The following is a 12096-nucleotide window of genomic DNA, read 5'->3' as shown; positions in this document are numbered from 1 at the left end:
AAAAAGAACTATTATACCAGCATGTCATTAAAGCTCCCTCAACTGTTACTGTGGTTAAAATGTCTGTTATTAATGCAGTATATGTCAATTCAAAGGACATCATTTAATTACAGGACACATGCATATATGCATATCATTTTCTAAGTCAGTTTTGTTTATATCTTCTCCTTCCCTGTCCACACCCTTCAGTGCTCCCGGAGGCAGTTCACTTAAAAGAAATAAAATGACTGAAACATTCCACTTTGCAGCTCATGTAAATGTATTTGTTATTTTTCATTAAAATATACACTCAAGACGAAGGGTATCTAAATCATTTTAGTTACAGAAAGAGATCGTATCTACACAGGTGCATCTGATTGTACAACAGAAAATTAATTAATCATACATTTTATGCTATGAACAATGACATTTGCTCCCATATCTCCCATCTCAAGGATCCTTTCTCACCTCCAAAATCTAAGACTCCCAAATGTCTGCTCTCTGGACATTTACATCTGCAAAAGAGCATTTACATCTTTACAATAACAAACACGTTTGGAGTAAATTTCAGCATAATCAATTGAACCTGGACCGTTATGTTCTTTAAATTAAGCTTTTTAATGATTCCCATTTGATGTTTCCCCAACAATTTTCACAAACTTTTGCCAAAAAGGTTGAGGAAAGGGACAAGGAGACAAAGAGCAGATTTTTACACAGAATGCAGTCTGAGCTTTTGGTGAAGCCATTAACATCTTTTCCCACAGAGGTGAAAACACATTAACAGGTGCGTGTTGGAGACAGTTCGGACAACAATTCAGAATCAAGATTACAATGCGTACCTACTTTTTGTGCAGTATTGCTCTGTCTCGTTAATGAAATATCCCAAAATCCATCAGTAATAGGTACATGTACGAGTATTAGTGCGAAAATCTAGTACACATACAATGATCTACTACACCAGTGCAATGACAGACATCCAGTCTCTTCATTAAACCAAGTACAGTGCTCCATGAGAGCAAATGGCATTATGTTGGTAGAGCAAGAGACAGACAGTGCTGCGGTTGTTCAGTGGTTTTTATCAGAGTAAATTAATAAATACTCACTTCAGCTGAATGTGATACTAGTCCACGTTAGTTCACAAGTGAAGGCCGTGTCCCGACTCCATCGATGTTTCCCAGATTAAATCCTCCTTTGTCGAAGTGTCCAATCTCTTCAATGTTGAAGAAAACAAAAGCGCAGACATGCTGCGCAGAAATTTAACTGTTGTTTCTTTGTGACTGTTTAGTACAATCAGAAGCAAACCGCAACTGATTTGAATTTCATTTTCTGAGTTTTCCCCCCTCAAGATTTAAATATGAATGTAGTCAAAGCAGAATAAATGTAGTTTTGCTCCAAATGAAGGCGTCCACCATTTGATAAGAGTAGAATTTACAATTATATCCAAATCTAAATCTAATTTATACATGACTGAAAGTTTTGTTTTGAAACTGAGCTCTTCTAATAATACATATAGATTTTTTTTTTAATTGGCTGCATCAAAACTGAAACAACACGATCCAGTTAATGACACTCAGAGCCGTTTCTGAGCTACTTACATGCCTGAACATTAAGAGATATTCAATGACTTCAGATTTCATGAAAAATATTCAAGTTGGCTGAATTTATCAGCCTTGCTTTTCAAATGTGTAAAGCCACTGTGTGGGTTTCATAAGATATTTTTATGTTCTCAAAATACTTTGGATGCAGTGACACAGAGAAGGAAAGTGAGGCTTTAGGCCCAATGACACACGGCTGGTGGGAGCTTTAAAGTAGAGAAGCAGACATTTGATTTAAAGGTTGCCAGTTTTGAATTGGTAAACAGTCTGAGAAGTCAGAGTGAAAAACTTTCATAATCTTCAACAACTACCTTCACGCAGCATTTGAGCTTAAACTCCAAATGCTCCAGTGGAGCAGATCAGTGGCCACCAGTAGAAAGAAATCTGGCTGTACTGGTCAGTTCCCAGTGACACAGAGTAGCTGAAAAAGCATGCTGAGAGAACTGAATAAATAAACATTAAAAAAGACAAACAGACAGTCATTTAGCCTGCAGTGAAAGAATCTGATCTTTGTTGCATAAGATTAAAAAATAGACTGTCTGTTCCTGTGCAAGAGTCACTGTCGTCTGAGCAGTTCAGACTGGCCTCTCCATGACAGAAGAGACAGAGAGAGAGAAACATCGCCCCCATGTGGGGAGAAGCATTAGTGCAATCTGAACAAAGCAGGCTGGACGGATAATGACACACTGTTCCTCCTCCGACTGGGAAAAGGCGCCATCTACCAACACGTGCTGAAGGATCTGTTTTTTCTGTGTGTGTGTGCGTGTGTTTGTTTGGGGCACTTGATCAAGTGTCTCCAAAACTGGTTAATTTGTGAGATTTTGTTTCACGACAACTTCATTAGAGGAAGTGAGAGTGCTTTTCAAAAAAAAAAAAAAAAAGCAAAAAGCTCAGCTCCGAGAGCACATCACGCGCAATTCAGATGAAATCTCACAACACAAACATGGTCTTCAAATCTTCATATGATGAATAAGCGGAGGGACTTAAGAGCGCCAATCATCCAGCATGCCTAGTAGCAATAGTTCTAGAATTCCAGAGGTGCGTTAAACTTTGCTGCAGTGTGTGTGTGCTACCTGCAGAAAGGTGGGTTTACTTGCAGACAGCCTCTTTCAGGATGTGTTTGATGTTGGATCTTTGCAGCTGGGTGTGTATTTGTACCGGACCGTTGGGGTTACTTGCAGATCGCCTCCAGAGCATCCAGGGTGCGTTTGATGTCACGGATCTGTGCAGCCAGGGTGTGTATGGGCTGCATGGAACGATCCAACTCCTCGCAGCGAGCCATCAGAGTGTACATGCCCTATAGGAGGAATAAAAATCAAAGGCAGACAATATAAAAAGCGATGCTTTAATATACAACTCATCCAAATCAGATAAAAAGATGGGAACATGACAAGAATAAAAACTATGACATGGTTGACCATTGTGACAATACTTTTGTTTTCTAGTTTGCTTGTGTTGTTTTTCTTCAAACTTTTTACAAGTTTACGCCCATGTTTACAAGTCATAAAATACATTATTCCTATAAAATGACACAATATAAATGTATCATAATAAGTTATCCATCATATGAAGGTAATATCAGTGCTCAAGAGGTTAAAGAAAAGACAGAACAATTCACACACACACACACAGTGTCACCTTTATACTCATGTCCACAGACTCTCCCAGGCTGTCAACAGAGTCTCTGTACGTCTGGATGTAGCCCACACTCAGGGCCGTCATCTGGATGATTAGAGAGGAGGACAGAGAGATCAATAAACTACACAAACAGATCTGGGTGACAAATTTACAGTAACTGAGTGTGAGACAACAGGACAAGAGCATGAAACAAAAGGATGAAGCTTAAGTCCGAGTTTCAGACTCACATTCTGGATGGTTCCATTGAGGCTCCGCATCATCATCTCCACACTGTGCGCCACTTCCTGTGTGTGTCTCTGAAGATCCAACAGGACAGCTGGATCAATGGGAGGAATGTCTGCAGGTCTCCGTGACAACCCCCGGCTTCGGTAGATGGGACCCGAACAGTCCGCTGGCAAAAAATGATTATAAAATTAGATAATAATATATAAAGACATAAGGCTGCAACTTTTGTTGACTTTCCACTGAATATTCTTTTGGTTATTCTATAAATACTATTAAAGCTGCAACTAACTATTATTTTTAGTATCAAATAATCTGTTAATTATTTTCTCAATCACTGGTAAGTAAATATTTGTGTGATCAGAAAATGGCAAAATGTAAAAAAATATCAGCGTTTTCCAAAGCCGAAGGTTGACATTGTCAAATTTTTTTTTCCACAACCCAAAGATCTTCAGTTCACCGTCAAAAAAAAAAACACAAATATATATAAATATTTTTTTATTTTATTTTTTTAAATGATATTCAAGAAGTTGGAACCAAAAAAATATTTTTTGTCTTTAAAAAAATCACTCAAATGGATTAGCAAATGATTTGACGGCTAATAAAACAGCTCACAGCCCATCATTTAATTATTGCTGCTCTAAATAATATCACCTGTTAAACAGTAAAAAATGCCTTTCACAAGTTCCCAGAATCCACGTTTAAACAGCCAGCTTTGTTCAAACACCCACATTTCTCATGATTTAACACAGATAAAGCAGCAATTCCTCACATTTGAGGAGCTGGAACCAGATACTGTTTACATTTTTCTTGATTAATGACAAAGAGATTGATTGATTGTCAAATTCATTTCTGATTACTCTTTTTGTTGTTTGAAAGATAAATTATTTCAGCACAAAGACAGACAGAGAAAAGCAGAGTGATGCAAACCACAACACAGGCACAACACGTGAGCAAGCACAAGCTAAAAATTATCACCTCCGAGAAATTGTGTTTAAAGAGAAAAATAGACAAAACGGCACAAACTACACACAATGGCAACCGAAGAATTATTTCCAAATTAGGAAACAGCTGCTCTCACAAAAAGGCTGCCAGCACAAATTTAAAGTAATTATGGCACTTAATTAGAAGAAGACTTGTGCCTTGAATTGTTAAGTGTTGGAATACACAAAAGACAGACCACAAAAAGAAGCAGGTTTCCATCTGTGAAAATGACTCCTGTCAGGCTGCAGCAGGACCTCAGTTATAAATCCCTGCAGTCTAAACAAAGTCTGAGTCATCCATCCTAATTGAATCAGCAGGTAGAGGGAATGAGCTGCCACAGAGGGAATATTGACTGTGTTCCTGTGTTTAAATTGAGTGGCCAGTTTAGCCGACGCTCGAATCCGGAGGGGTTTTTTTCTCTGAGTGAAGGGCAGCGGTTCAGTGTTTTTCTCCTGGAAGTTTTGACAAGACAGATGGCTGCTAATGGACTGGCTGGACCTGGTCAAACTCATAGAAATGATTTAATTTCTCAAATTGTTGTATGTGTGGGACCTTTTCCAAAATAATCTCTAGTTTCGATTTCTGTAAGGTTGAGTCTCTGCTGCGGACCGAGGCTAATTTACCAGGGACAAGTGGGAAGATGGCGATAGCATGGGCAAAGCAAGTGTTTGTCACAATTTAATAATTCATCTAAATAAATCTCAGTGACACACTAAAAATGCAAAAAAACTGGTTGGGATTCATCGAACAAACGTAAGATTTTCTTGTTTAAGAGAAGGCTTCTCTAACCAGAAGTGCAGCTTTTTACGTTGCTCAAATTTTGATGTACTAAACGGGACAACAAGCTGCTTTTAAACGTTATCGTTACAACAAAGTGTTATTAAAACAGTGGTTCTCAACCAGCCTTTGCTAAACTAGTCTCAAAACTAAAACTTGTAGAACAAGAGACAGACCTGGTGACTGTTCGAGGACAAAGATAAGCTGTCAGATAGCAACAGGGTCCGATGGCAATCAAACAAGTTGCAACACTCTGATGATTTCTGTTGCTGCTGCCATTGTTTGTTTGTTTTGTTAACTGCTATGTCCCTCATGTGGAGCAGATGCCTGAACTGATTTGAGAAGGTGTTCACATACCCTGCATGTTCTATATTCACGATGTGCTAGTGTTAAAAGTATTGGTTGCATCACATTAACACTGTCAACACAAAGCCCCATGTCACAGCTGTGAAATTTCTTTATGAATATAATCAACCAGCAGCCATCTCTGTGAATAAGAAACCTTAGATTTTGACTATGTCATGAATGTGATTGGTTTTGCACTTGTATTCAATATTCGTTAACCAAAGCTATCATAAATTCAGTAGGCTTTTATTGAATAGATTCATCTCAGTCATATCAGTTTCACATTTGCCTCTAAAAAGTATTTTTTCTTGAATCTATTCCGCCAGCAAATCAAATAATGATGACGAAATGATGCTTTAAAATAATTTATGTCGATGTCGATATACGTCAAATTTAATCATGTTTTCAGAGCTTCTGCATGCTCCCATAAGCCAAGGAGGGGTTGGTGTATAAACTACTACAAATATCAAAAGTAATCAAGTAAACAAAACTTTATGATCAAGAACAGAAGTTGTGAAATGAAAAAACAAAAAATGGAATGGATCATTACAAAATGAAACATATCAGTCTCAAATCACTAAATTAAGTACCACTTGCTCAGACCAGGGTTACTGAACAAAGCTGCTTCACTGTGAACACTGCAGGGCGGTGGATGCTTCATGTAAGCAGACACGGCAATTCATTTGCTTAAGATAGTGCATCGATTCTCGATTACTTCTTATGGTTTAGACATGACCAAAGTCATGCATAAATGATGAGCAGCAGCTGACTGTGTTCTGTGAATCTGGCTGTGAATCTGACTGCAAGTCAAACACCCTGCACTGCAGTTTCAGCACCACTGCCTCTAAAAATGCTATTAACCTGCTGAAATGCCATTTCTGACACCTCCCTCTGCAGAGGAAAATGCAAACAGTTCATCTATTACAGCCTCCTGAGCCTCAAATATGGAGGCTGTTATGGAGGCAGTTATACATTAACTGCATGCACTGTTTCATCTGCACAAGTCAAATGCAACACAGCAAAAAAACATGCCAATAAACAAACACATACACAGTTTACGACACATGGGACTTACCTCCCCTCTATCTGATGCAAACAAAAACAAACCCACTCCTCTGTGTGCACACACCTACAGGAGTTATAAATCCTCTCTACTAAAGGATTAAATTCATTTTCACTTTAAAATATTAAGCAGAATTTCTCCTAATTGGGTTATGAAAGATGAAAATTCACTTAATTTGTTTAAATACATTGTATTTGAACTAAAGAGTTCACAACTATACTCACAGTCACTGCAGTCCAGACTAGGCTTGGAGCTCATCTTGATTTTCTGCTCCAAGTTCTTGGTGATGAAGTTGGTCAGGTCGCCCTCATGGCTGACCGTCCCCTCCAGTTCCAGAGCTGAGGAAATTGTGGCCCGTCGACCCTCTGATTGGCCACCTCTGCCGCCTCCCCGGGCTCCCGAACCACCTGTGGAGAATACGCCAACATTAGCTGAATAAAGCTGCAAAACATTCCCAGCAAAGATGGAAGCCCTACTTTAGTGATACTAGACTTACGGCGCACAGGCCAAATCTGGCCTCTGATAGGGTGCCAGGTGGGCCCCATACCATTTTCTAATTCACAATGAAAATAAAGTGATTCACACTGGGAATTGTTTTTGTACTTCTAGTATACACAAGGTGCCAGCATGCATAAAACCGAATCAAAATAAATCTTGTTTATCAAAAAAAGTGCCAGCATGATGCTCTACTAACACCCTAAAGTCCTTGAAGCGTCCAAAAATCTTAAAAACAGCCTAAAATCCTTAAAATAGTATGAAATCCTAGAAATGTCCTAAAATCCTAGAAACATCCTGAAGTCCTGGAAACGTTCTAAAATCCTAGAAATGTCCTGAAGTCCTAGAAACATCCTAAAATGTCCTAAAAAATGTCTTAAAATGTCCTAAAATTGTAGAAGTCTCCTAAAATCCTAGAAACATTCTAAAACCCTACAAATGTCTTAAAATCATAAAGACGTCCTGAAGTCCTAGACATGTCCTGAAAAACATCCTAAAATCCTAGAAACATCCTAAAATCCTAGAAATGTCCTAAAATCCTGGAAACATGTATTGGGCTGCTGCAACTGACCCTTGACCTCCTGTCACTTTGCAAAAGTGTCCGCCATCAAATCAAGCTGAGTATCGCTGCCGTACTTAACAAAGTTAATGTGGTTTTTCACATGTACTTACCAATAGAAAAAAAAAGAAAAAGCCAAACGGCAGTAAACACAAAATCCAAGATATCTACCTCCACATGCTTGGCTGATTTCATCTAGACTCTTGCTGTCCTGCATTCCCCGGACGTTGCGTACCCAGACCTGGGCCATGACGTGGGGAGGGCAGGGGATGTCGTCTGAGGGAAGAAGAGGAGGTGGAGGAGAGGAAGAGGACGAAGTGCTGGGACCAGGGGCTGAGGAGGAGTAGTGTCGTGAAGACTGAAAAGTAGATGAGCAGGTGAACAGAGAATAGTGGAGAAGAGGAAGTGAGGAAGGGAAGTTATATTAGTGCTTAATAAATCATGTTATGAAACCAGCTACATGTTTTTCTCACTGTTTATAACCCCCTTTCTTCAGTTTGATGGAGAGTTTCTGTATCACATTTAAATTAAGCCATTTGGAAAAATTATCATCAACTTTGCTGTTAGACATAGTTGGTTTATGTGTTGTAGTTCATTTAAAGCACACTTAATTCTCAGCATTGTGTCTATTTAAAATCATGCAGTTAAGTCTTGACGGCTCTCTGGTACACATAACCAAATAAAAATAAATATAAACCCATGGTCCACTCACCTCCACCTCTGTTCTCCCTCCTGCACGCTGACTGATCCACTTCTTTTCATTTTTCTCATCATCCTCCTCATCCTGTTTCTCCTTCTCTCCATCTTCCTCTTCCTCTCTGCTGTCGGTGTCTGCATCTACAGTCTCTGTATGCTGTCTGTCTGTGGTGGCAGGACCTCCTCGCTGAGATGACTCTTTGGTGTGTGCTTGCTGTGCTGGGTCCCACAGCAGAGCTTCACCAGGAGGCTCAACGGTGTAAGAGGCCTCGTGAATGTCTGTGTCTTTGGAGCCTGATTCTGAGTCCTCTGAGTCTCCTGTGCATGTGGCAGCAGGGAGGGAGGGGTCTGTCACATTAGAGGTGTGTAATGATAAACTAGACGTTCTCCCATTATTGTACGTCTCTGTGTCCAAGCAGCCTTCGCCATCGTAAACTCTGTTTTCCACATCTATGTGGTTCTCTGTGTATTCAAGGGTTCTGTCCTCTGAATCCTCTCCAGGACAAGGTACTCTGCTCCCCCCATATTTCCCCGGAACTGGGACATGAGGGCCGTTCTCTGAAGAGACGGGTGTCACAACCCCGTTAGCTGTTTCTGGCACTTCAGTGCCAATCACAGGGGAGAGACTCATCCCTCCACCTGCTGGTGGGGAGAGAGAGAGAAAGTTAGAGGTTTTTCACAAGGTTCCTAAATCTTAAGGCAAGTGGAATTTAAGACGTTTTAAGACTTTTTATTACCAACTGGAATAAAACTTACTACCAATTTGAAAACAACCAAAATTGAAGAAACTCAAAACATGTACTGACATTTATAAAATGGGGTTGGGACATTTTTTTTTTTTTTTACAATATTTACATAAATCATGACCTTTTGGAGATATTAATGCGAGAGGCATTCAGTACTGTTTTTCTTCCAAGTACTACATCCCATGTCTTAGCATCTTTTTTAAATGATTTTGGGGGGGCTTTTATAGCCATTATTTGATATGACAGTTAGAGAGAAGACAGGAAATGGGGATGAGAGGGAGTGGGGGTGACAAGCCTCAAAGGGTGACCGGCCGGATTCGAACCTGTAGCCACTGCGACAAGGACACTTAGCCTGACTATGGGGCACACGCTTTACCTACTCAGTTACCCAGTGTCCCCTGGTCCCCCGTGTTCACTCACTTTTGATGAAGTAAATTACATGTATGTGAAATCAAAGTAAATAATCTCACTTAAGTAAAATTCTGTAAATGCAACTTTGCCATATAGCAGTCCTGCATACTGATTTACAACAGTTTTCTATTTAAATCTTTACCATATGTTACAAACCTACCCAGTCCCTCTGCTTACATACGTTTGATTTTCCTTCAAAGCAACAATAAACAATAAAAGGGTGGTTTGTATTTTGTTTCCTGAATGATGTAAGGCAAATGTTCATAAAAACTGAGTTGGGAATGGGGAATCTTGGCAGAAAAGCAATATTTTGATGGCGCAGTTTAATAATTGACATGCGAACTGGTTTATCCTCAGCCTCTAGATCTCCAGAGATCTAAACTTAAAGTGTGTGAATGAAAATACTATGGCTAACTGAAGCTAATAATATCAATACACATACGCCTTTATAAACGTTTAATTTAATCATGGCCAAGACTACTGAATCACAGCAGCAGCTGTTGTTTGGGACAACTGTGTCAGCGATGAATTATTTCCAGCAAAGTGTGAAATGACGTAATGTAAGGTTGATTAGCTTAGCATTAGCTTACACACAAACTAACTTAGTGCAAACACTAGCTTGCATTCCCAAGACTTTAAGCTAACAAAGTCCACGAAGGTCGAACAGACGTCCATGGACTAAGACTGCGCTGCATAACAGACTGACAGGGACAAAGAAATGAAGACATAAATAGCTGCTTGTCAGCGTTGGGGAAGTTGATGTGCTGCTGTCATTAGCCGCCTAGCTAGCGTTGATGTTAGCGCAGCGCGGCTAACGTTAGCTGTCCAGGCCTTTAAATGACAATGTTTCCACAGTTTACCCTTTGCTGCCTCACACCGTCACACGACTGACTGTAAAATGTGTACACGTGTATCGGTAAGGTCATACAACACAGCCACAGAGTTTAATTCACCGAAGAAAACACTCACCAGTGTAGTTCCTGTTCACAAAAATGTAAGCAACAACCGAGTCCGATATAAAAATCCTTCCCCACGAACCTCAACAGAACAGTTCCGCCTTGCAAAAATGAAAGAGTTTCAAGCAAAACAATTCAAAACTGTTAACTACACCAACCCTTTGACATCCCCACAGCAATATATCACATAATAACATGTCTATTTAAATAGGTACATCAAATTTCACCCTGACCTACAGTCAGGTTAAAAAAGGTTAATTTGTATTTTAAACAGACCTACTTTTTTCAGTGCTGCTTCATGCTGAGCAACATTTAACTACAGCATGTTGCAGCTGTGCAAGTTTATTTGTCTCGATCCACAGTTCACATCACCGTGGTTCTTCCTGCATGTATCTCTGTTCTCCCACAGATGGAGACAAACACCACAACCCCTCAGGCAATACTGTCCCCATAAACTCAAGTTGCATGTTGATGATTTCATAATGAAAAGAGCATAGAAGAAAAGTGTCCTGATGGTCTGACCTGTGACCTCTTGGTAAGGCCAGTAAACAGGCCACATATTAATCTCTTCAAACAAAAAAAGTGAAATACTGAATGCCTGTTAACGTTGAAGATATTATGTGTCTCTAAGGGTATATAAAAACAAAATTTGAGCTGAAGCTGTATCCTTTATATACCTTTAATAGTAATGTCATAAGACACAGAAATCAGTGCGTCCTGATTTGACTTTGTGCTTATGTAATTTTCAGTTTCTGGCCTCCAACAGGTACTTAAAATATAGGAATTTCATCTGAACCTCAGAAAACCTGTAATTCAAAGTGCTGATTGCATACTGTACGGCAGTCACTCGAGACAGAAAGCAAATTTTTTCACTAATGTTATGGCACATCACAACAAATAGCAGTCTTGTGCTCAACTTCTAAGTCTTAGTGATTAGTTTCTGTTTTTAGGAGGTGTGATGACCATGCAAAACAAAAATTCACTGATAATAGAATTTAAATTTAAAGCAACAGCAGGGGCTCAAGCACTGAACAAGTTACTGAACAATTTTCCACATTTTTTTATTTTTATTTTTGGGAAGTATAATGATATAACTTATTGATGTTAATATAAAATTCCTTCTCATTCCTTCTAATTCCCTTCCAAATGGTCGTGCTATTATTCTAATAAATTCCAGTCCTCATTTAAATAGTTTACTGTCTGCAAAAGGACAATCAGGGCAAATGTCGCACACTTGTGTCTATTATATTTAGCTGCAAATCTGCTGTTCTTGTTTAGCCCCATAAACCACTGATGAATTTGAGAAATGTGTTTGAAATTATTTAGATTGATGGTGAACAGACCTGAGAGGGGGTTTAAATAATGAGAAGGCCTCGGTTTTGCCGCTTTGCCTCCACAGTGGAAGCAGCGTCTGTGGCTTTTTGAAAACCTTGAATGTGGTCAGAAATGACAAACACGGCTGCAGAGGAGGAGAGAGGATTCAAAACCACACTGTCACCACATCTAAAGATCTTGTAAAATTTCGAATCTACCCCATCCTTTCAGGCCAGCTGCTCCTTCTCTCATGGTTAGGATTTGGCTGTTTTATCCCATTTGTTCCTGCTCTTTTTGTGCCAAACATCAAAGCTTG

The 12096-nt window shown here is 39.5% G+C and overlaps 1 protein-coding gene across 1 annotated transcript; it reads right to left on the bottom strand.

Moving 5' to 3' along the window:
* Positions 1-248: 248 nt before the first annotated feature.
* Positions 249-10559, bottom strand: borcs6 (BLOC-1 related complex subunit 6). Its single transcript, XM_042492521.1, has 7 exons — positions 10480-10559; positions 8370-8995; positions 7829-8015; positions 6828-7010; positions 3440-3603; positions 3213-3296; positions 249-2871 (listed from the first exon to the last, which is right to left on the bottom strand). The coding sequence occupies exons 2-7, from the start codon at positions 8982-8984 to the stop codon at positions 2746-2748; spliced, it is 1359 nt and encodes a 452-aa protein (XP_042348455.1). The 5' UTR covers positions 8985-8995; positions 10480-10559; the 3' UTR covers positions 249-2745.
* Between the last annotated feature and the right edge of the window lie 1537 nt (positions 10560-12096).

Source organism: Plectropomus leopardus, chromosome 8, assembly GCF_008729295.1.
Source record: "Plectropomus leopardus isolate mb chromosome 8, YSFRI_Pleo_2.0, whole genome shotgun sequence".
In the NCBI taxonomy this organism is placed as follows: Eukaryota; Metazoa; Chordata; class Actinopteri; order Perciformes; family Serranidae; genus Plectropomus; species Plectropomus leopardus.
This window is presented reverse-complemented; position numbering and strand designations above follow the sequence as displayed.